This window comes from Scyliorhinus torazame, chromosome 14 (assembly GCF_047496885.1).
Source record: "Scyliorhinus torazame isolate Kashiwa2021f chromosome 14, sScyTor2.1, whole genome shotgun sequence".
Classification (NCBI taxonomy): Eukaryota; Metazoa; Chordata; class Chondrichthyes; order Carcharhiniformes; family Scyliorhinidae; genus Scyliorhinus; species Scyliorhinus torazame.
In genome coordinates, this window is record NC_092720.1 from 17,819,312 (window position 1) to 17,845,174 (window position 25,863).

Genomic DNA, 25,863 nt, shown 5'->3' on the forward strand with positions numbered 1-25,863 from the left:
ATCTTTAATTCATGCCCTCTGCTAATCTGCCAAATTCCACCTCGTTTACTCAAACGAAAAGTCCCATAATTCCAAACATATTTATAAACCTCCCCTTCTCTACTCTGCAAAGGACAATCCCAGCTTCTCTAATCTCTCCACAGATCAGAAGTCATCCTTGATTCCATTCTGGCAAATCTTCTCTGTACTCTCCCAAAGCTACGGTACTCTTTCTCCCCCCCCCCCCCCCCGAGTGGGTGAAGCTACTGTTTTCCCAAATACATCAAAGTGCTGACTGTTCCTAAAGGATGAAGGTGCTGTCAATGTTCCCAGGAGAGCAAGGGTGTTGGTTATCCCCATGCAGGTACCATTACTGTACCTGTGTCCAACCTTTCGATGGGTCTTACTTTTCCGTGGAGATTTTTCTACCTGCTCCCGCCTCTTGGGTGACATTTGGTCCCGTTTCTTTGTCGAGGAGTCCAATTTGTCAGCGGTTGATGGCGATGTTTCCTCACGTTTCTTGGACGAGCGCCCATATCGGGTACGATCCCACATCTCCTCCCCAGGACAGAGGCTATGTTCAGCTTCAGTCTGAGGTCTAGAATCTGAGGGTGTTGAGAGTGTTCCGCCCCCATTCACAGCACCGCCTTTATCTGCTGCATCCATCGTACAACTAATGGGGAGAAACAAAATAACATAAAATGAAATGATTCTAATTAATACATGAAAATGATTTACATTGTGAAAGTATCATTCAAAAATAGTTACATTACAGTATATATAAAAAACTGGTGGTAGCCTTCCTGCCTCTAGGTCAGAAAGTGAAACCCACAGAAAACAAGCGCAGGCGAGTAGAGTCAGAATTGGACCTTTACCAAGCTATTTGCATTTGAACAGGGAATAACCACTGGTTCAGTTTCTGTAGTCCTGCCTAGGAGCTATAAAGTTAGGAATGGGCTCATCAGCCCAGTGAGTGGAGAATAAAGCATCAGTTGTGAGTTGACTCCTGATGCACTTGCCTAATCAGTGCAGATAGTTATCCTTTTTGTGGAGGAGAAGATTGCTGGGATTTCCTAGGTTTGATTGAAGTGCACTTATGAGACAGCACTCCAAAGATTAACAATCCATGAGGAAGGCAAAGGGAAACCACGGCTGCTACTCCTCCCCGTTAGTGGTTCAAGAATCACATGCAACATATTGCAGTAAGGACCCACTCTGGGACAGCCCTTTTTAAAATTAATTCATGGGACATTTGGGCATCGCTGACAAGCCCCATGCTCATTGTCAATCCTCAATTACACTTGTTGAACCACTGCAGACCCTGATGTATATATTTTTATATTTTTCATACAATTTCTTTTCATAGAATTTACAGTGCAGAAGGAGGCCATTCAGCCCATCGAGTCTGCACCGGCTCCTGGAAAGAGCACCCTACCCAAGGTCAAAACCTCCACCCTATCCCCATAACCCAGTAACCCCACCCAACACTAAGGGCAATTTTGGACACCAAGGGCAATTTATCATGGCCAATCCACCTAACCTGCACATCTTTGGACTGTGGGAGGAAACCGGAGCACCCGGGGAAAACTCACGCACACACAGGGAGAACGTGCAGACTCCGCACAGACAGTGACCCAAGCCGGAATCAAACCCGGGACCCTGGAGCTGTGAAGCAATTGTGCTATCCACAATGCTACCGTGCTGCCCTCTGTGGTTATGTACAGAAAGATGCGTATGTGCGCACCCAGAGCTAATTGAAGGAGGAGTTGTTGGGAGTCAGATCGTCGGTGTTATTATTGCTTTAATAATAGTGGACCTAGAAATCATGGATTGTCTAAAGTAACTGCAATTTCTCAGTTTGGGTAATATTTCTCAATGTTATGCTTAAGAATCAATAAGGGCTGTTGTCAGAAGGATAGCTTTACTGTGTTGTACCTTTGATAAAGCATTTTGGGGGTTACGTTTTAAAGATTATTTCCTAGCTATGCATCTTTCTGGTGTGTTTAACTTCTTTTTTCTCCTTTTAATAAAAATTTTAATTCTTCAATTTTTTTTTTCCAAAGTTATCACTGGAGTCCTGTGTTTTTGTGTTCAGTACCTTTCCCACCTCACAGCAGAGGTTGACTCTTTACTGCTCTCTGAAATGCAACCCACACAATTCAAATGGTAACTAGGAATGGGCAACAACCTTGTCAGCAACACCCACAAACCCATGACAATAATTCTTTTAAATTCTGCCATGCCAGGAATCGGGTCTGGTGAATTGTTGTTGCACTCCATCGATGGATAATATACCCTTCCTTAGCCAAAGAGGCCAAATCCAGAACACAATTTGCCTGGTGCAGTTGGCCAGTTTAGATTGTCCCTGCTTTTTGTGGCCAGGACATAGTTGGAACAATTTTCCACTTTGCCAGGTAGATGGCAGTGTTGTAGTTGTACTGGTAAAGTTTGGCTAGAGATACAATTAGTTCTGGAGCACATATCTCTTCAGCACTGCCACCACAAAGTTGTCATGGTCTACAGCCTTTACTGTATTCACTGCACTCAACCATTTTCTTGACATCATGTGGAGTGAATCGGACTTGGCAGAAGACTGACTTATGTGTTGATGGAAAATGTAGGAGGGGGCAAAGGTAGCAGTGGTTAGCACAGTTGCTTCACAGCGCCAGGGTTCGATTCCCAGCTTGGGTCACTGTCTGTGCGGAGTCTGCCCGTGGCTGCGTGGGTTTCCTCCGGGTGCTCCGGTTTCCTCCCACAAGTTCCGAAAGACATGCTGTCAGGTGAATTGAGCATTTTCAATTCTCCCTCCGTGTACCCCAACAGGCACCGGAGTGTGGCGACTAGGGGATTTTCACATTAAATTCTTTGCAGTGTTAACGTAAGCCTACTTGTGATATTAATAAAGATTATTAGATGGATCATCTATTCAGCACTTCCAGCTGAAGATGGCTGCTAATGCTTCAGCCTTTTCTTGCGAAGCTCCGTCATTACTGAGGAGGGAGATATTCATAGTCTCTGGCGAGTTATTTAATTGTCCGTCACCCTTCACAACTTGAGGGTCACTGCAGAGCATCAGCTCCACTGATTATGGGATTATTATGGCATGCTTCTTCAGTTGCTTAGCATCAATGTAGTGCTCCCAGAGTTGAGGGGGTTGGATTGCAGCTTCGGCAGGTTGGCACTGCATTTTTTGGTACACCTGATGCTGCTACTGGCATACTCTCCTGCATCCCTCAATGAACCAGGGTTGATTCCCTGGTTTGATGGCAATGACAGTGAGGGATATCGCAGGCCAGGAGTTGTGAGATTGTAATGGAATATACTTCTGCTGCTGTGGAAGCCCCAAAGCACCTTATGGAAGCCCACTTGTGAACTGCTAGATCTGTTCTGAATTTATCCCATTTAACATACTGGTAGTACCACACAAGCCATTCGGCCCACTAGCCTGCTCCACCAGTCATCATCCTGGCTGGTCGTCCAACTCAGTAACCTGTTCCCACCTCTCCCACCCCTCCATACCCTTTGATTGCTTTCATCCCGAGAGTTGTATTTAACTCCCTTCTTGGAAACTATGTTTTGGCCTCAGCTTTCTGGTAGCAAATTCCACAGGCTCACCACTCTCTGGTTGAAGAAATTTCTCCTCGAATCAGTCCTAAACGGTGCAACTCATATCCTTAGACTGGGAATAACAGCAAAAGGGATTATTATTTAAATGGTGAAATATTAAAACATGCTGCTGTGCAGAGAGAGCTGGGTGTGCTAGTACATGAATTGCAAAAAGTTGGCTTACAGGTGATTAAGGCGGCGAATGGAGTTTTGTCCTTCATTGCTAGAGGGATGGAGTTTAAAACTAGGGAGGTTATGCTGCGACTGCATACGGTGTTAGTGAGGCCACACCTGGAGTATTGTGTTCAGTTTTGGTCTCCTTACCCGAGAAAGGACGTACTGGCTCTGGAGGTTGTGCAGAGGAGATTCACTAAATTAATCCCAGAGTTGAAGGGGTTGGATTACGAGGAGAGGTTGAGTAGACTAGGACGGTACTCGTTGGAATTTAGAAGGATGCAGGGGATGTTATAGAAACATATAAAATTATGAAGGGAATAGATAGGATAGATGAGGGCAGGTTGTTTCCACTGGCAGATGAAAGCAGAACTAAGGGGCATAGCCTTCAAATAAGGGGAAGTAGATTTAGGACTGAGCTTAGGAAGAACTTCTTCACCCAAATGGTTGTGAATCTATGTTATTCCCTGCCCAGTGAAGCAGTTGAGTCTCCTTCATTATAATGTTTTCAAGATAAAGATAGATAGTTTTTTGAAGAATAAAGGAATAAAAGGTTATGGTACTCAGATGGGAAAGTGGAGCTGAGTCCACAAAAGATCAGCCATGATCTCATTGAATGGCGGGGCAGGCTCGAAGGGCCAGATGGCCTACTCCTACTTCTTATGTTCTTATGCTCGGTTATGGATTCTCCCACCATAGTCCTGTTAGAATTTAATCGGTTCTCAGAGATTCCTCCTCATTCTTCTGAACTCCAGCGAATATAATCCAACCGACTCAATCTTTCCTCATATGTCAGTCCCACCATACCAGGTATCTGACTGGTAAAGCTTCTCTGCACTTCCTCTACAGCAAGAATATCCTTCCAGGTGTGATCTCACCAAGTGCTATTGCTGCTAGACATCCCCGCTTTTCTACTCGAATCCTCTCGCTACGAAGGCAAACATACCATTTTCCTTCTTTACCATCTGTTGCACCTGCATGCTTACCTTCAGTGACTTATGTACGAGGATACCCAGGTCTCGTTGCACATTCCCCTCTCCTAATATATGGCCATTAATCTGCTTTACCATTTATGCTACTGAAGTGGATAATTCACATTTATCCAAATTATAGTGCATTTGCGAAGCATTTGCCAATCACTCAACTTGCCCAAATCACACTGAAGCATCACTGCATTCTCCTCACAGCTCACCACCCCAGCTTTGTGTCATATGCAAATTTGGAGATAATGACTTTTTTCCTAAATTTAAATAACCCACAATTAATGAGCAATTTAGCGTGGTCAATATACCTACCCTGCACATCTTTGTATTGTGGGGGTGAGGCTCACGCAGACACAGGGAGAATGCGTGCTCCACACGGACAGTACCCGGGGCTGGAATTCAACCTGGATTCTCAGCACCGTGAGGCCGCAGTGCTACCCACTGTGCTACCATGCCACACTGGAGATAATGATTTGGATGAGAGAAGTAAACGTAATATTGTGAATAGCTGGGGTCCCAGTACCAATCCCTACAGTACTGCCTGCCACTTGGAAAAATATCCATTTATTCCTACTATTTGTTCCCTTTCTGCAAACTAGTTTTCTATCCATCTCAATACTACCCCCAATCCCCTCTTATGTGAGACTGTCGAAAGTCTTCTGAAAGTCCAAATAAACAACGCCCACTGGCTCCCCTTCGTCAACTCTACTCGTTACATCCTCGAAGAATTCCAGTAGATTTGTCAAGCATGATTTCCCTTTCATTAAATCCATGCTGACTGTCCAATCCTGCCACTGGTTTTCCAAGTGCTCTGCTATTAAATCTTTTATAATGGACTCTGGAATTTTTCATACTCAGCCTGACTGGTCTATAGCTCCCTGCTTTCTCTCTACCAACCTTTTTAAACAGGAGGGTTACATTAGCTACCTGTAGAAACTATTTGAGTCTATAGAATCTTGAAAAATCACATCCAATGCTTCAACTATTTCTCGGGCAGGGCAGCATGGTGGTGCAGTGGTTAGCACTGCTGCCTCACGGCGCCGAGGTCCCAGGTTCGATCCCGGCTCTGGGTCACTGTCCATGTGGAGTTTGCACATTCTCCCAGTGTTTACATGGGTTTCGCCTGCACAACCCAAAGATGTGCAGGGTAGGTGGATTGGACATATCTTTTTATGAAAACAATAAAAAATATATACAAGGACAAACAGTACAAACACTCATTTTGTGTTGGAGAAACAGGGTACTCTCCCCTCAGTACCAATGTACGGGGAGGGGGGTGGATACTCTGATTATTAAAATAGTTCACAACACGTTTATACAAAAAACAAACGGTACAAGCACTAAACTTTGCGCTGGAGAGACCAGATTCCCTTCTGTTGGTACAGAGACAAGGGTAGGGAAGGGGGGTGGTGGGGAGAGAAGGGAAAGAAGGGAGGGAGTCGGAGTGTTGGTGAAGGGGGGGCCCCAATAGGGCACTGCCTGAACTATCTACTGAGGCAGAAAAACAAAAGAACCTTCAATTATGATATGCCAGATTCTGGAAGTTCCCCAGAGGGGGTGAGGGGCGACAGTGTCAGGCACGAGTGAGACCCGCACCCCGCTACAGAGCGTCTCGTGCACCCTGCGTTCCCGACACTGGGTGGCTGACAGCCTTTTGGACAGTCGCCCTCCGGGCCTGAATCCTCCACCACACTGAGTGCTGTGGGCGACACGGGCCCACCAACCAACTCAGGGGCTGCCGTGATCCTGCCACCGGGATCATCGACAGGTGGAATCTCCTCAGGCTCCTCCTGGGGTCCCCGGGCCAGCAGGAGGCGGTGGTGCAGACGCCTGCTCCGCCCCCGCCACCTGGTCACTGGAAGGCCTCGAAAATAACTCCGGAAACAGGTCCGGGGATGGCGGCAGAGGTGCCCAAAGACAGCGGTTGGAACAGAGGGTCTTCCAAACCATAACCCGCTAAGAACCTAAGAAGCAGGGGGTTATCGCTGACCCCCTCCACTGAGAAATTGAACAAGTCCGGGGTGCTAAGTTGTACTGGGTGGAACGGGCCCTCTCGGGTCACATCCAACCCCGAAGCAACCTGCTCGGGGGACAGCGGCAGCTGCTGGGATTTCCTCACTATCCCCCCGCCTCTTTTCTTTCGGGCACTGGAATGTGACATCGATGGAAAAGAATCTGGATTGACGCCATTTAAGTCCAGTTGCACCAACCTTCTTCTCCTCTTCGTCCCCTTCCAAGTGTTGCAGCAACCTCCTGTTTGCTGGGAGGCCTCAGGCTCGAGGGCTCTGTAGGTGAAACAGGCAGCAAGCTGCAAACAGTCCCAGCTCCCAAGGGTCCTGTAGATGGGACCAAACAGTCTCGGCCCCTCCTCTTCTCCTTTTGCTGCAGGCTATGGAAATGCAGGGAGGCCGGCAGGGTTTCAATCCAGTCCCAGGCTGGAACTCTATCCAGGCTAAACCTTCACCTGTGAAGACTGCTTTGCCTCTCTTGCAGCTCCCTGTAACATCCGGCGAGCTTCAGATAAATCAGGCAGCAGCAAGTGTCATCCTCTCTCTCTCTCTCCTTCATCCAGGCCCCTTGGTATTTTCAGCTCTACCCACACCTATCCCACATTGTTGGGAGCGAATATTCTTCCTCAGTATTGTTAATTTCCTCCATGATGGAGAATGCCATGTATGAAGACAGTACTTAATCTGAACAAATAGTGGGGTGGTCACTCCAACTAAGACTGTAGATGCATCTGCATAGATAGAGGGATCAATATGGTATTACTGAACCACTCTTGATACTGATTGCCCCCACCCACTGCTGACCTTTTGCCAATGCTCCTTCCAACAGTGTTCAAAACAGAGTACTGAATTATCACATGCGTGTGCGCATGTGTGGGGCAAGTGTTAATCGGCAAATGTTTGGCCTGATGCCATCGGACTCATGGGGTACAAAGTCATATGTTGAGAACGCCCAGGGCCATTCCTTCCCAACTGTATACCATTGTGCCACCATTTCTGCTCTTGGGACAGGGCATCTCCATCATTATTCCTGGATGAAACTGGAACATTGACCATAAGGTAGGATTCTTGAGTATGACTCTGCCAGGCTCTTGCTATCAGATTGCATTCCCAATTTGTCACAGTCCCAAAGGTCAGCAAGAGGACAAGCAGAACAAACCTGGGCTGGGTATACCCTGGTCATAGTTGACTCCACTGCCTGGATTGCTGCCAAGTGCTCTATATGATCTTATTATACTTTTACATATCAGCTTGTTACAGCTAAGCCATTTCAGGAGAGTCAGCCATACTGCTGTAGAGACTAAGTAAAGGCATTCAACCTCCTTTCCTAAAGACCATTAAGTGACCCAAATGGGCTTTTACAGCAATCCAGGTCCACATTATTGATTCCAGTTTTCTTAATATACCCGATTTAATTACTTACTTCACCAAATCCAAATTTATAGATGGCGCCAGAACACGGCGACTCTCTGAGAGTTCTCTCCCCCAGACCCTTTTTGTTTATCTCCTATCACCACTTTGACCTACTAAAACTATTTTCCACTTCTTATATAATTCTGCTCTTGCTCATGCAATGCTTTGTTTGGCCCCTTGTTCCACACTGTAACCAATCACTGGTTGGCAATGTACTCTGTTGATTATTCTTTTTGTCTACTATGTACATACTGTGTACGTTCCCTCAGCAGCAGAAAAATACTTTTCACTGTACTTCAGTACATGACAATAAATCATATCAAATCACCAGTAGTGGTTGGGAGTGTTGCCTTTTGATCTTCCGTCCTCTGGATTATTAGTCCAGTAGCTCAACTGCTACCAGACACAGTAAACTGATAAATATTTCAATCCTTCACAGTACATTTCAATTAATCACATTAGAATATTCCCTGTAAAGAGAAAACAATCAGCAGATCCTCAAATTGCCCGAGTGGGATTTGACCTGACATTACACAGATGATTCATCCAGCCCTCTGGATGGCTAGTCAGGTTTTGAAGAGAGGTCAGCCACTTGAAACATAAACCTCGCCGCTCTCATCACAGATATTGTCAGACCTGCCGGGTATTCAGCCCTTTTATACCAGCACCAAAAGCATTTTGCTTTGGCATTAACACATTGCAGTGTTAATGTCAGCCTACTTGTGACACTAATAAAGATGATTAAGTACTAATATTTGAAATGCCATTAGCACTCAAAGTTAACATTTAAATTTAACATTAAGACATTTACATGTACCAATATTTGAAATGCCATTAGCATTTAAATTTAACATTAAGACATTTACATGTACCAATATTTGAAATGCCATTAGCATTCAAATTTAACATTTAAATTTGACATTAAGATATTTACATGTACCAATATTTGAAGTTTCATTAGCATTTAAATTTAACATAAAGATTTTTTAATGTATTAAGATTTGAACAAACTCCATCAGCATTCAGATTTAACATTTGAATTTGACATAGATATTTAAATGTAATATTAAGATTTAAACATATTCTATTAGCATTCAGGCTTAATATTTGAATTTTACATTGAGATATTTGCATTTACAATACCAATCTAAGGTATTGATGAACAGAATTGGATTGACATCGGTGGCCATTAGTCGCTATCAACTGAGTTAGTGGGGTCGGCTGAAGGCCTGCGGGGTCAGGGAGGGAGACGCTCTCCAGCAATTTACCTGCGGATCCAAGTACATCCAGAGCACGGCCTATCCGACGAGCCAGTTGCAGCCGCCTCAGCGTCTCCCACCCCTCAGCGCCTACGCGCCAACAACAGCAGCGCCCATTCGCTGCCGCCGCCGCAGCTCTTTAGTTAGCCCTCCCGGGATTGGTCGCCGAAACCTCGCCCGCCGATTGGCTTTCCTGCCCCCATCCAGCCGATTGGCCCTCCCGCCCCTATCCAATGGGCCCTCCTGTGATTGGCCGTCGCTGCTGCTGTGTTCTGATTGGTTCCCGTGCTTTCCGGCCACCAATGTCTGTTTGAATAAAAATCCTCCAAAAAAAACACATTGCTGTTTACCCTCCACAACATTACAGGAAAGGGAACACTAGAACATAACCAAACCCTGGAGATGTGAAATACAAACAGAGCTCAACAGGTCTGCCAGCATTTGTGGACACAGTCTGACCACACCAGGTTACAGTCCAATAGGTTTGGCTCGAATCACTAGCTTTCGGAGCGCAGCTCCTTCATCAGGTGCGCTCCAAAAGCTAGTGATTCCAAATAAACCTGTTGGACTTTAACCAGGACTTTAAGTTGTAAGACTTCTTACTGTGCCCATCCCAGTGCTACGCCAGCATCTACACATCAGCATTTGGGGAGAGAAAGAAAAACAATCCAACCAGACTTCTTCGGAACCAAACAAGAAATTTAACTTTTTATTTTAGAAAGAAACAATATTTGTCGAGTACGTTTAACACCCACAAGGAAGTTCCAAAGCGCTTTCCAGCCAATTAAGTAAATTCCAAGTGTTGTAATGTTATAAAGCTTCAGGTACATACCCGAAAAGGGCATTGGCAATCATGGACTTCCATTGGATTGATCCATGTTTATGCTTGGCAAAGTACAGCAGTGGCCTGCTGCTGCCTTCTGTGGTATGGCAGAGTTGTTTGTGGCCATGTGTTGCAGACTGGTGCATTCCAATGTCCAGGACTAGGTGCTGAGAGATTCACTGAAGCTTGGGGCAGCCACCACAGAGCCACAATTGGGAAAGGTCACTGCCGAATACCTTTCAGCCACAATATATCAAGGGGTTGGAAATGGAAGTCCATAGGGCTGTATGACTCACATTGAATGTATACAGAAAATATTAATGTATTAGGCGACACTGTGGCGCAACGGTTAGCACTGCTGCCTCACGGCACCGAAGACCAGGTCCGATCCTAACCCCGGGTCACTGTCGGTGTGGAGTTTGTACATTCTCCCTATGTCTGCGTAGGTCTAAGCCCCACAACCCAAAAATGTGCAGGGTAGGTGGATTGATCACGCTAAATTGCCCCTTAATTGGAAAAAAATTAATTGGGTACTTTAAATTCATTAAAAAATAATTATACATATCAAATTGTATTGAATACAACACGATCTATGCAAAACAATTATTGCACCTTATGTAATGACCATTTTGAAATGTTTGTAACATTCTTTTCATCTCAGAGTGCAACATGCATTATCTTTGCAAAAAATGTTTGAATATCATTTGCACTTGCTGTATTGGCCATTTTGAAATGCTTTGTAATGTTCTTTTAGATATTTCATGAATAAATATATTTTTGGAAAAAAAATTACGGTTGACCAGGATTATCTCCTGCTTTTACTGCCTGCCATCGGGCATTTTGAAATGAAATGAAAATCGCTTATTGTCACAAGTAGGCTTCGAATGAAGTTACTGTGAAAAGCCCCTAGTCGCCACATTCCGGCACCTGTTCAGGGAGGCTGGTACAGGAATTGAACCGTGCTGCTGGCCTGCTTTAAAAGCCAGCTATTTAGCCCAGTGTGCTAAAGGATTTATTGACTGATAATCAACCTGTTTGGCTCTGTTATGAACTCACCTTCCATGGCCATAAAGTCCTGAAGTGGGGTTGAATCTGGTACTTCTGGCCCAGAGGTAGGGTGGGCTGAGAGGTGGCAAATGGAGTTTAATGTAGAGAAGTGTGAGGTGATTCACTTTGGAAGGAATAACAGGAATGTGGAATATTTGGCTAATGGAAAAGTTCTTGAAAGTGTGGATGAGCAGAGGGATCTAGGTGTCCATGTACATAGATCCCTGAAAGTTGCCACCCAGGTTGATAGGGTGGTGAAGAAGGCCTATGGAGTGTTGGCCTTTATTGGTAGAGGGATTGAGTTCCGGAGTCAGGAGGTCATGTTGCAGCTGTACAGAACTCTGGTACGGCCGCATTTGGAGTATTGCGTACAGTTCTGGTCACCGCATTATAGGAAGGACGTGGAGGCTTTGGAACGGGTGCAGAGGAGATTTACCAGGATGTTGCCTGGTATGGAGGGAAAATCTTATGAGGAAAGGCTGATGGACTTGAGGTTGTTTTCGTTAGAGAGAAGAAGGTTAAGAGGAGACTTAATAGAGGCATACAAAATGATCAGAGGGTTAGATAGGGTGGACAGTGAGAGCCTTCTCCCGCAGATGGAAATGGCTAGCACGAGGGGACATTGCCTTAAACTGAGGGGTAATAGATATAGGACAGAGGTCAGGGGTAGGTTCTTTACGCAAAGAGTAGTGAGGCCGTGGAATGCCCTACCTGCTACAGTAGTGAACTCGCCAACATTGAGGGCATTTAAAAGTTTATTGGATAAACATATGGATGATAATGGTATAGTGTAGGTTAGATGGCTTTTGTTTCGATGCAACATCGTGGGCCGAAGGGCCTGTACTGCGCTGTATTGTTCTATGTTCTATGTTCTACGTTCTATGCTACCATTGCACCTCAAGACCCGCGCATATAGGAAGCATTGCAGCCAATTTGCGTGAAGTAAGGTTATGCTGCTTCGGATAACACAGGCTGCTACTTGATGCAGTCCTAACTAAAGGATGCTCCAGACTCTGAAATGAGTTCAACGTGTTTATTGAACTATTAACACAGTTCTCAAATTAGTTCGACTCTCTGCTAATCTAACTGCAGTAACTCAGTCTAATTGTACCAGCTTGCTCTCAGCCACGTACTGGAGTGTGATGCTGCTGATCAACCCTGTCTAACTCTTTAGATGTCTGACGAAGGAGCAGTGCTCCGAAAGCTAGTGTTTGAAATAAACATGTTGGACTTTAACCTGGTGTTGTAAGACTTCTTACTGTGCTTACCCCAGTCCAATGCCGGCATCTCCACATCATCTCTAGATGTCTGTCTGTGGAAATAGGCAGGGTGTGAGTGCCTCATCCCTTTTATAGTGTTTATGTCCTGCCTTCTTGTGGTGATGCCACCTCTGAGTGTTCTGACTGCCCATTGGTTGTGTCCTATTCTGAGTGTTCATTGGTTGCATGTTTGCATATCATGACAAGGGGCAGCTGCTCCGAGCCTGGCTGCCCCTGCGCCATTTGGCTCTGCCAGTGCTGGCGGCTCCCCGATGTCTTCACCATGGTGTCGACGCCCTTGGTGATGCTCCTCAATGATTAGGCCATGCTCCGCAGCACCTCGGCAATGCCCACCTGCGACTGGGACAAGCTCCGCAGCGCCTCGGCCATTCCCATCTGAGAGCGGGACTTGTCTCACAGAATCTCATCAAGATCCGCCTGGTACTGGGTCACATCCCACAGCGAGTCGAACATTCTGCCGAGGCCCTCAGCCATGGCCGTCACCGACTCCACCACTCCTTGGCCACCTTCACTCATGGTGCCGACATCGTGTACCAGCCTCTCCACTGCGGTTGTCACCCTAGCAGTGTTGGCCTCGGTGCCACTCATTGCCGGCGACATCTCCTGCACCCGTAGCCTCTGGGACTCCTCCCAGCAGCTATGGACCTGCTGGGGTGTCGCTGACATCTCCGTCTGAATGTCCCGCTCGCTCCCTAACATCCCCATCAGCTTCGGGTAACCCTGTTCCACAGGCCCAGCATCAGGATGGGACCCAGCTGGGTCCTGGGATCCAGCAGATCTCCAACTGCTGTCTTGCCTGGGGGTTCCTGTCTCCACCTGATGTGCATCAGCACCAAGTGTGGTGCTCACCAGATTGTGCCCCAGTCCAGGGGGTTGCGCTGATGAAGGGTGGGGATGACAGCTGTGACGGCGCTCCCCTCCAAGGTGTTCTACTGGGAGGCAGGGGAGGGAGTCACCCGGGATAGGCCGGCGCTGTCAGCTGGAGGACCTGCGGGAGAATGGGCATGTGGTCAATGGGAGGGATGGGTCAGTCAATATGACAATAACAACTCACGTGCAACAGGTTCTCTAATAATAATAATAATAATAATCTTTATTGTCACATGTAGGCTCACATTAACACTGCAATGAAGTTACTGTGAAAATCCCCTTGTCGCCACACTCCGGCGCCTGTTCGGATACACGGAGGGAGAATTCAGGATCTTCAATTCACCTAACAGCATGTCTTTTGGGACTTGTGGGAGGAAACCAGAGTCGGAAATCGAACCTGGGAGCCTCGCACTGTGAAGCAACAGTGCTAACCACTGTGCTACGTCCTTGGTGTGGCCCGGTGGATCCTCACCTCTGCGGCATTCGCCGCCCTCCGCATTGCTGACCGCTCTGTCCTGGGCCACCCCAGTTCCCTCCAGGGCCTGTCCCTCGAATTCGTATGTCCGGCACCCCACCGCCAGTCTGAACCCTCTCCTGGCGATTTGCTATTTTTTAATTTCGAGTACCCAATTCATTTCCTTTCAAATGAAGGAGCAATTTAGCGTGGCCAATCCACCTACCCTGCGCATCTATGGGTTGTGGGGGCGAAACCCACGCAAACACGGGAAGAATGTGCAAACTCCTCACGGACAGTGACATGAACCAGGATCGAACCGGGTCCTCGGTGCCGTGAGGCTGCTGTGCTAACCATTGCGCCAGCGTGCCGCCTTGTCTCCCGGCAATTGTGGGAGAGCATCTCCTACGGAGAAACAGAGAGGCATCGTTAGCCGCATGGGTGGTTCACAGTGATGAGGGGGTTGGGGGGAGGATGTGAGGGAATGGTTGGAGGGTGTTGACCGGAGAGGGGGGCTTGAAGGGAGGATTGGGGGCCGCTGGGAAGGCTGGGGAGGGTGGATGCTCGCATGGGGGTGGAAAGGTCTCGGAAGGGGGGGTGGGGGGCTTTGGTGTCAACTCACCCATGATGCCCAGAGAATACCAGTAATCTTTATTATTGTCACAAGTAGGCTTACATTAACACTGCAATGAAGTTACTGTGAAAAGCCCCTAGTTGCCACATTCCGGCGCCTGTTCAGGTACGCAGAGGGAAGAAACCGGAGCACCCGGAGGAAACCTACGCAGACACAGGGAGAATGTGTCTCCACACAGACAGTGACCCAAGCCAGGAATCGAACCTGGGACCCTTGAGCTGTGAAGCAATGGTGCTAACCACTGTGCTACCGTGCTGCCCTGGTCGTTGACCTTCTTGCGACACTGGAGGCCAGACCTCATGGTCGCACTCCCAAGCTCACAGCCAGCGCAACCTCATCCCAGGCGGCCCTGGCTGCACTGTGGTTCACAGGGACCCTCGGGGGAACAGGACGTCCCTCCTGGCCTGCACCATATCCAGGTCTGCATCCCCGAATCATGTGGTTGGTGTCCTGGGTGCCATGGCTGTGAGTTGATTGGGGTTGGCTGTGCAAGTGCTGTTTAAGTGCTGCTCAACCTTGTTAGCAGAGTGGGCAGGGTTGGTGAATGCAGTCCCGGTGAATCAGTTGGCGAACCTTCATTTGCGGTGAGAAACCGTGGGGCCTCACTAAGTGGACCAATTAACGTTGAATAACATTGCCGGCTACGCCTGGGAAGGCGCCAGGAAGCTTGCTGCAGTTCCCGCTCACTAACATACTTAGAAACCTATCTGGAGAATTGTGCCTGCAGTTTCAAATGATGTTTTGTGCAAGTAACGTGGGAGACTTGCCAGTGATACATTAAAAGGATACGTCAGCACATGTCAGGCATCACACTGCAGACACTAAACACCCCAGACGCCACACTCCAGAAATCATACTTTGTTCCAGTTGCATAACACGTTTAATAAGAAAGGAGAAAAAGAACAGTCCTTCCATGTTGTACCATATATTCCGCAACCAATATCACTAAATTATTGTTTGTGGGACTTTGTAGTACTCAAATTGTTTGCCAGGTTTCCCTTCAGAAGTACTTTATTGATTGGAAAGCATTGGGATGTCCCCATGTAAGGCACATATATTGTTTCCTTGTTACCATTCAGGCACATTATACAGTCTTATGGAAGTTACCACAAATTCTTTATTAACATTACTGAACTACGTATATATTTACAGTGGAGGGCACAGGTATGCCGATGACTCCCTGACATGTCCCTATATAAACATAGACATAGAAAATACAGCACAGAACAGGCCCTTCGGCCCACGATGTTGTGCCGAACCTTTGTCCTAGATTAATCATAGATTATCATTGAATTTACAGTGCAGGAGGAGGCCATTCGGCCCTTTGAGTCTGCACCAGCTCTTGGAAAGAGCACCCTACCCAAACTCAACACCTCCACCCAACACCAAGGGCAATTTGGACATTAAGGGCAATTTATCATTAGCCAATTCACCTAACCCGCACATCTTTGGACTGTGGGAGGAAACCGGAGCACCCGGAGGAAACCCATGCAGACACGGGGAGGACGTGCAGACTCCGCACAGACAATGACCCAAGCCGGAATCGAACCTGGGACCATGGATCTGTGAAGCAATTGTGCTATCCACAATGCTACCGTGCTGCCCTTAAGAACAAATAAATCTACACTATATCATTTTCCCGTAATCCATGTACCTATCCAACAGCTGCTTGAAGGTCCCTAATGTTTCCGACTCAACTACTTCCACAGGCAGTGCATTCCATGCCCCCACTACTCTCTGGGTAAAGAACCTACCTCTGATATCCCTCCTATATCTTCCACCTTTCACCTTAAATTTATGTCCCCTTGTAATGGTGTGTTCCACCTGGGGAAAAAGTCTCTGACTGTCTACTCTATCTATTCCCCTGATCATCTTATAAACCTCTATCAAGTCGCCCCTCATCCTTCTCCGCTCTAATGAGAAAAGGCCTAGCACCCTCAACCTTTCCTCGTAAGACCTACTCTCCATTCCAGGCAACATCCTGGTAAATCTTCTTTGCACCTTTTCCAGAGCTTCCACATCCTTCCTAAAATGAGGCGACCAGAACTGTACACAGTACTCCAAATGTGGCCTTACCAAAGTTTTGTACAGCTGCATCATCACCTCACGGCTCTTAAATTCAATCCCTCTGTTAATGAACGCGAGCACACCATAGGCCTTCTTCACAGCTCTATCCACTTGAGTGGCAACTTTCAAAGATGTATGAACATAGACCCCAAGGTCTCTCTGCTCCTCCACAATGCCAAGAACTCTACCGTTAACCCTGTATTCCGCATTCATATTTGTCCTTCCAAAATGGACAACCTTACACTTTTCAGGGTTAAACTCCATCTGCCACTTCTCAGCCCAGCTCTGCATCCTATCTATGTCTCTTTGCAGCCGACAACAGCCCTCCTTACTATCCACAACTCCACCAATCTTCGTATCGTCTGCAAATTTACTGACCCACCCTTCAACTCCCTCATCCAAGTCATTAATGAAAATCACAAACAGCAGAGGACCCAGAACTGATCCCTGCGGTACACCACTGGTAACTGGGATCCAGGCTGAATATTTGCCATCCACCACCACTCTCTGACTTCTATCGGTTAGCCAGTTCGTTATCCAACTGGCCAAATTTCCCACTATCCCATGCCTCCTTACTTTGTGCAGAAGCCTACCATGGGGAACTTTATCAAATGCCTTACTAAAATCCATGTACACTACATCCACTGCTTTACCTTCATCCACATGCTTGGTCACCTCCTCAAAGAATTCAATAAGATTTGTAAGGCAAGACCTACCCCTCACAAATCCGTGCTGACTATCCCTAATTAAGCAGTGTCTTTCCAGATGCTCAGAAATCCTATCCTTCAGTACCCTTTCCACTACTTTGCCTACCACCGAAGTAAGACTAACTGGCCTGTAATTCCCAGGATTATCCCTAGTTCCTTTTTTGAACAGGGGCACGACATTCGCCACTCTCCAATCCCCTGGTACCACCCCTGTTGACAGTGAGGACGAAAAGATAATTGCCAACGGCTCTGCAATTTCATCTCTTGCTTCCCATAGAATCCTTGGATATATCCCGTCAGGCCCGGGGGACTTGTCTATCCTCAAGTTTTTCAAAATGCCCAACACATCTTCCTTCCTAACAAGTATTTCCTCGAGCTTACCAATCTGTTTCACATTGTCCTCTCCAACAATATCGCCCCTCTCATTTGTAAATACAGAAGAAAAGTACTCATTCAAGACCTCTCCTATCTCTTCAGACTCAATACACAATCTCCCGCTACTGTCCTTGATCGGACCTACCCTCGCTCTAGTCATTCTCATATTTCTCACATATGTGTAAAAGGCCTTGGGGTTTTCCTTGATCCTACCTGCCAAAGATTGTTCATGCCCTCTCTTAGCTCTCCTAATCCCTTTCTTCAGTTCCCTCCTGGCTATCTTGTATCCCTCCAATGCCCTGTCTGAACCTTGTTTCCTCAGCCTTACATAAGTCACCTTTTTCCTCTTAACAAGACATTCAACCTCTCTTGTCAACCATGGTTCCCTCACTCGACCATCTCTTCCCTGCCTGACAGGGACATACATATCAAGGACATGTAGCACCTGTTCCTTGAACAAGTTCCACATTTCACTTGTGTCCTTCCCTGCCAGCCTATGTTCCCAACTTATGCACTTCAATTCTTGTCTGACAACATCGTATTTACCCTTCCCCCAATTGTAAACCTTGCCCTGTTGCACGTACCTATCCCTCTCCATTACTAAAGTGAAAGTCACAGAATTGTGGTCACTATCTCCAAAATGCTCCCCCACTAACAAATCTACCACTTGCCCTGGTTCATTACCCAGTACTAAATCCAATATTGCCCCTCCTCTGGTTGGACAATCTACATACTGTGTTAGAAAAGCTTCCTGGACACACTGCACAAACACCACCCCATCCAAACTATTTGATCTAAAGAGTTTCCACTCAATATTTGGGAAGTTAAAGTCGCCCATGACTGCTACCCTATGACTTCTGCACCTTTCCAAAATCTGTTTCCCAATCTGTTCCTCCACATCTCTGCTACGATTGGGGGGCCTATAGGAAATTCCTAACAAGGTGACTGCTCCTTTCCTATTTCTGACTTCAACCCATACTACCTCAATAGGGTGATACTCCTCGAACTGCCTTTCTGCAGCTGTTATACTATCTCTAATTAATAATGCCACCCCCCCCACCTCTTTTACCACCCTCCCTAATCGTATTGAAACATCTATAACCAGGGACCTCCAACAACCATTTCTGCCCCTCTACTATCCACGTTTCCGTGATGGCCACCACATCGTAGTCCCAAGTACCGATCCATGCCTTAAGTTCACCCACCTTATTCCTGATGCTTCTTGCGTTGAAGTATACACACTTCAACCCATCTCCGTGCCTGCAAATACTCTCCTTTGTCAGTGTTCCCTTCCCCACTGCCTCATTACATGCTTTGGCATCCTGAATATCGGCTACCTTAGTTGCTGGACTACAAATCCGGTTCCCATTCCCCTGCCAAATTAGTTTAAACCCTCCCGAAGAGTACTAGCAAACCTCCCTCCCAGGATATTGGTGCCCCTCTGGTTCAGATGCAACCCGTCCTGCTTGTACAGGTCCCACCTTCCCCAGAATGCGCTCCAATTATCCAAATACCCGAAGCCCTCCCTCCTACACCATTCCTGCAGCCACGTGTTCAACTGCACTCTCTCCCTATTCCTAGCCTCGCTATCACGTGGCACCGGCAACAAACCAGAGATGACAACTCTGTCTGTCCTGACTTTCAACTTCCAGCCTAACTCCCTAAACTTGTTTATTACCTCCACACCCCTTTTCCTACCTATGTCGTTGGTACCAATGTGCACCACGACTTCTGGCTGCTCCCCCTCCCCCTTAAGGATCCTGAAGACACGATCCGAGACATCCCTGGCCCTGGCACCCGGGAGGCAACATACCTTCCGGGAGTCTCGCTCGCGACCACAGAATCTCCTATCTATTCCCCTAACCATTGAATCTCCTACAACTATTGCTTTTCCATTCTCCCCCCTTCCCTTCTGAGCCCCAGAGCCAGACTCAGTGCCAGAGACCTGGCCGCTAGGGCCTTCCCCCAGTAGGTCATCCCCCCCAACAGCATCCAAAACGGTATACTTGTTTTGAAGGGGAACGGCCACGAGGGATCCCTGCACTGTCTGCCTGTTTGTTTTTTTCCCCCTGACTGTAACCCAGCTATTCTTGTCCTGTACCTTGGGTGTGGTTACCTCCCTGTAACTCTTCTCAATCACCCCCTCTGCCTCCCGGATGATCCGAAGTTCATCCAGCTTCAGCTCCAGTTCCCTAACACGGTCTTTGAGGAGCTGAAGTTGGGTGCACTTCCCGCAGGTATAGTCAGTGGGGACACCGGTGGTATCCCTCACCACCCACATCCTACAGGAGGAGCATGTAACTGGCCTAGCCTCCATCCCCTCTTACCTTACAGAATATAGCTGCTGTGTGGACTAACTAGATCTCCGCCCTCCGACTCTGCTCCCAGTCAGCTACACTTCCTGTAAACTCCTGGCTCTCTTCACACTCTTTGCGGAAATGTCAGAAACAAAATGAAAGGAGCACCTTACTCCCTCCTCACCTAACTCCCTCGGTCACCAAACTCTCACTATCGCACTCAAAAAGCACCAAATTCAGCACTCCCTCGGTCACCAAACTCTCACTATCGCACTCATAAAGCACCAAATTCAGCACTCCCTCGGTCACCAAACTCTCACTATCGCACTCAAAAAGCACCAAATTCAGCACTCAGTGCAAACAAAGTCTGCACTGTAGGGGATCACTTTTATACTGTGAATCTAGCTTCTGAAAAACTGGCCTAATCCAATTAACTAATTAACAAGCTCCAGCTGCAAGTGCCTAGAAGTAGAAGCCTGTTTAAAGCTGCCTCGCTCTACACTGCTGACCTAAGCTTGAGGTCAGGTGCCTTCTTACCAGTGAGCACTCAACTGTACTCAGTCCCAGGTTAACCCTTAATGTACCGGATCCTTCTACGACAGACATACGTGAAAGTTCTTTCTCGGTGAAGGTGTTAACTTTCATCAGAAAAAAATCTCATTATGTGAATTTCTATGTTGCTGGTTGAGAAGGACTCAGATGAATTTCCAGCCATTCTGTTGGCCGTGAATCGGACGGGCGAGAAATACTCATTAGACACACAGTAAGATACAAAGAAAAGAGGGCTTTATTAAGCTACACTACTAAATCCCCACACCCTGAAGGGTCATCCTCCTCAACCTGCACCCAGGGCCCGTGTTTTTATACTGTGGCTCCTTCTCTGTTAAGGGGGAAGCACCACCCCTAATTACTGGGGGTGTTCATACTCGTTATGAGTTAATGGGAATCAAATGGTGCACACTCACTTCCTTCCCAAGAAGTCATAACAGCCAAGTTTTGCTTTACAATAAAACATGCGTGCACGCAGGAATTACAGCCAATGTAATCAAACAGATAAAATACGTGCTTAGTCATTGCACGGACAGGAAGAGATAAACTGCTCAATCTTGGAAACCAGGTATGCAAGCATCGTAATTTGGTTTTCCATGTGTGTTATTCATCAACCTGTCAGTGTTTGAGATGTGGGTCACACCCATGGCCTGGGGGTTAGGTTTGTTTTCACTGGAGGGAGGGGTTAAGAAAAGAAAGAAAGAAAATCTCTTACTGTCACAAGTAGGCTTCAAATGAAGTTACCGTGAAAAGCCCCTAGTCGCCACATTCCGGTTCCTGTTCGCGGAGGCTGTGAGGAAGAGAATATGTCTGTTCTCCTTCAGTTTTTGTGGTTTTCTCTCTCCCTCTCACAACTCCCATCTCCATTTTGTTTGTGTTTACAATTACATGTTTGCTGAACTGTTGAGTGAGAGATGCAATTTTGAGATGAATGGAGTGGAAAGAGGTTTCTGTTCACGGGAAGAGAACATTGAATGCCCATGAACCCGGAGTGCCTTTAAGTTAAGGTAAGAATCCAAGTAAACAGAGTGGGAACACTGACTCGAACGTTTGAGAATCGTTTCAAATGATGTATTTTAGAAGATTTATGGGGAGGTTATTTGATGGTGACTTTTTTGAACTGAATTTGAGGACATATAGGTTAGGGGTGCAGCAAAGTAGCAAGGACTTGAATGTGAAACAAATGTGCTCATAGTTATTGCAGATGTGACATTACACTGCTGGTGTGCAGTCACTAATTAAATAATAAAATAATGTTCAGGAATGTTGTTTTGTATCCACTGTCTGCCTGTTTTGCTTAGTCTGTGTTGGGTTAACATTGTGAAAGCACAGTGGTTAGCACTGTTGCTTCACAATGCCAGGGTCCCAGGTTCGATTCCCGGCGTGGGTCATTGTCTGTGCGGAGTCTGCACGTTCTCCCTGCGTGGGTTTCCTCCGGGTGCTCCGATTTCCTCCCACAAGTCCCGAAAGACATGCTGTTAGGTAATTTGGACATTTTGAATTCTCCCTCTGTACCCGAACAGGCGCCGGAATGTGGCGACAGGAGTATTTTCACAGTAACTTAATTGCAGTGTTAATGTAAGCCTACTTGTGACAATAATAAAGATTATAAAACAGATTGGTAACTGATCATGCACTAGCATGTGCAGTAACTGTATATTTTGTGGTAGTTTTGAGTTCTTTCCTCAATGCCTTGCTTTTCACTCAAAATAGAAAATACTGACTGGCGTATTCAACATACGATAGTTGCTTTTTCTGGCTGTTGTAAATAGGGGAAACTCCTTTTGAAGCTTTCCACTCGGTTAATCTCAAAAGTGCCTCCCTCACCATCTGACGCACTTAACAGTCGAGCGATCTTTTATTTGTACACACAAAAGAATGAAGGCAGTGTTGTGAGAGGGAGAGGAAAAGCCACAAAAACTGAAGGATACGTTCCCTCCCTCACCCCTCAATCCCTCCCTCCAATGAATGTGAAGGCAGCAATTACACTTTTTTTTTTGACCGCTTTAATTTTACACAGAATGTCAAATCTAAAGTATTCTACCTCATGCCATTCACTCAGCGTTACAGCTATGGCATCCACAATATTGTACTGTTATGATCCATTTGAGGGCCAAGGCCTGTGCTCTATATGGTTCCCCCTAACAAATATTTTAAGTTTATTGACAACTGAAGAATACAAAAGAATCAGCAACATGCACGGTAGCACAAGTGAATAGCACTGTGGCTTCACAGTCCCAGGTTCGATTCCGGCTTGGGTCACTGTCTGTGCGGAGTCTGCACATTCTCCCCGTGTCTGCGTGGGTTTCCTCCGGGTGCTCCGGTTTCCTCCCACAGTCCAATCCAAAGACGTGGAGGTTAGGTGGATCGGCCATGATAAATTGTCCTTAGTGACCAAAAAGGTTAGATGGGGTTATTGGGTACGGGGGTAGGGTGGAAGTGAGGGTTTAAGTGGGTCGGTGCAGGCTCGATGGGCCGAATGGCCTCCTTCTATGTTCTAATCTAAAAACAGTCACGACAATCAGTAATATGGTAAAAGCATTTACAAGACATTAATCCCAATGCCCCACTCTCTCCCCATAGCCCTGCATCAATCCCAAACTAATCCCAATGCTCCACTGTCTCCCCACAGCCCTGTGCCAATCCCAAACTAATCCCACTGCCCCACTCTCTCCCCATAGCCCTGTATCAATCCCAAACTAATCCCTCTGCCCTGTCCTCTTCCATTGACCCTAACCCTTGTTCCACTTCATAGAACATAGAACATACAGTGCAGAAGGAGGCCATTCGGCCCATCGAGTTTGCACCGACCCACTTAAGCCCTCACTTCCACCCTATCCCCATAACCTAATAACCCCATCTAACCTTTTTCGTCACTAAGGGCAATTTAGCATGGCCAATCCACCCAACCTGCACGTCTTTGGACTGTGGGAGGAAACCGGAGCACCCGGAGGAAACCCACGCAGACACGGGGAGAATGTGCAGACTCCGCACAGACACTTACCCAGCAGGGAATCGAACCTGGGACCCTGGCGCTGTGAAGCAACAGTGCTAACCACTTGTGCTACCGTGCTGCCCAAAAATATCAAATATTTATTTTATCAGGGAGCACTGACTTTTAAGTGAAACATTAAACCCAGGCCTGCCCTCTCGGGGGCGGTGCCGGTTTTCTATTCTCCGTCCCTCCGAAATGGCGTCATCGCGCCGCACTCCGCACGCCACTGGAACGCCATTGGCGCGTCACCCGAAGGCCTTCCCCGATACTCCGCCCCCAACGGGCCGAGTTCCCCACCGCGCGGGGAACGTGTGGTCTCAGCGGTTGGGAGCCCAGCGTGGCGGCTGCGGACTGTTTCCAGCGCCGCCACAGTTGGCTGGGAGCCGTGCTGCTGGCCAGGGGGGCTTCCGCGAGGGCTGGGGGGATTGATGGGGGGTACGATTTGGCAGGTCGGGACCGCACACGGCCGGCACCGTGTTTCACGACATGACCACTGCGGGCCGTCGCCGTGCGCATGCGCGGCCATAGATCCGGCCATTCTCCAGCCATTTGTGTCGTGGGAGCCGGGAGTTATACCGGCGTGTCTGCTGCCCCCTCACCAGTCCCAGGATCGGTGAGGGTTTGGTGCAGACTTTGGCGTCGTAAAACGCCACAGTACCCATTTTGGTTTCCTTATTTAAGGGAGGATGTGACTGCATTGGAGATGGTTCAGATGAGGTTTACTGGATTGATACCTGAAATGAGTGAGCTGTTTTAGAAGGATAGATTGGAAAGGCTGGGCTTGTTTCCACTGGAAATTAGAAGTGTGAGGGGTGATTTGATTGAACCATTTTAGATCCTGAATGGTACTGACAAGGTGGACATGGAAAGGATGTTTCCTCTCGTGGGTGAGCCCAGAATGATGGGATTTGTTTTGAAATTAGGGGTCGCCCTTTTAGGACAGAGATGAGGCGACATTGTTTCTCTCAGCGGGTTGTGTGACTTTGGAACTCTGTGCTAGGTTCTCCTTTCTGGAGACTAAGTTCTGCCGGTGACGAATCGCAGGAACTGTGCACTCCTGCTAGGAATGCCGGCCAGGAGAAATTCAGGGTATGCAAATGAGCCAGCAGGCTGCGCACGTGCAGCCCACACGATTCCCGGCCCTGGTGGCATCTGATTCGCTGGGGTCGGGATTCGGAGCCTGACGAGCTGGAGCATCTGTTAAGCGCTCCACTCAGCACAGACTCTCATTCCAGCCAAGAGGTTGACTGTGAAAATACCAGCTCCAAGGTTCTTGCAGTCAGAGATCGACTGAATGCTGGACACTATTTAGGAGAGGAGGGAGACCCTCTTCTCCAGGGTAGGGATGGAGACTCAAGCCCACCCTTCTGAACAAGAACAAGGAGGACCGGCACCCAATGCCGGAAGAAAATGAACAACCTCCTTACAGCAGCTCGGGTGAGTAACTACCTCTGTGCCCCTCGCATCACTCCCTTCCCCAACTCCTCACATCTGTCCCAACCCCTACCAGCCTGCGTCTCCCTTACAACCCACTCTCCGCAAAACCCCAAAATACATATTGTCCTCTTTGGCCAGGAGCCCTGCACACACACACCAGCTACAAACTCACCATAAAACTCACGTTCCAGCGCCTCATTATGTCCTTTCTGTGTCCCAGAGGATAAAGTGGCCCATGACCATCAGGAGTGGCAGAGGATGAGAGGGGGCATCCCAGATATTCCCAGTGGCTGCAATGGAGTTCGGCATGCGCCAGAAAGTGAGAGTCCAATGCAATGCAGATGTCGTTATAGCAAATGAGTAACCCCTCTCCCATAGACCACTCCCTCCCAAGATCTCACCCCAAGGCTTTTGTCTTGCAGGATCACCATCAGATGTGGCCCAATCCCAGGGAACAGCTGTCTCCTAGACAGATGTTGCGCTTCTGGAAAAGATGATCCCAGCGGTGTGCTTACTGCTCTGGATAGGGCATCCGTAATGATGAGGTCCTTACCCGGGGTGTAGACCAGTTGGGAGTCGTACCTCCGGAGCTTGAGTAGGATGCGCTGGAGGCGAGGGGTCATCTCGTTCAGGTCTTGAGGTATGATGCTGGCCAGGGGACAATGGTCGGTTTCCACGGTAAACTGGGGGAGACCATACACGTAATCGTGGAACTTTTCTATTCCGGTCAACAAGCCCAGGCTCTCCTTCTCGATCTGCACATAGCGCTGTTCTGTGGGGGTCATGGCCCACGAGGCATAGGTGACCGGGGCCCATGATGCAGTGTCGTCCCGTTGCAGGAGTACCGCCCCAATGCTGGACTGGCTGGCATCAGTCGAGATCTTCGTATCCCGAGAGGTGTCGAA

General features: G+C 47.6%; 2 protein-coding genes across 2 annotated transcripts in view; one reads left to right on the plus strand and one right to left on the minus strand.

Moving 5' to 3' along the window:
- Window positions 1–9,525, minus strand: part of LOC140389551 (NAD kinase-like) — a 52,627-nt gene extending 43,102 nt beyond the window's left edge. Inside the window, exons 1-2 of the mRNA XM_072473759.1 lie at window positions 9,433–9,525; window positions 359–652 (exon numbers count right to left, since the gene is read on the minus strand). Of these exons, the coding sequence (XP_072329860.1) occupies window positions 359–645 (287 nt within the window). The 5' untranslated portion in view covers window positions 646–652; window positions 9,433–9,525. The remainder of the gene's footprint in view (window positions 1–358; window positions 653–9,432) is intronic.
- Window positions 9,526–21,339: 11,814 nt separating this feature from the next.
- Window positions 21,340–25,863, plus strand: part of gpr160 (G protein-coupled receptor 160) — a 76,557-nt gene continuing 72,033 nt past the window's right edge. The window contains exon 1 of the mRNA XM_072473770.1: window positions 21,340–21,533. The gene's annotated coding sequence lies outside the window, so the exon portion shown is untranslated. The remainder of the gene's footprint in view (window positions 21,534–25,863) is intronic.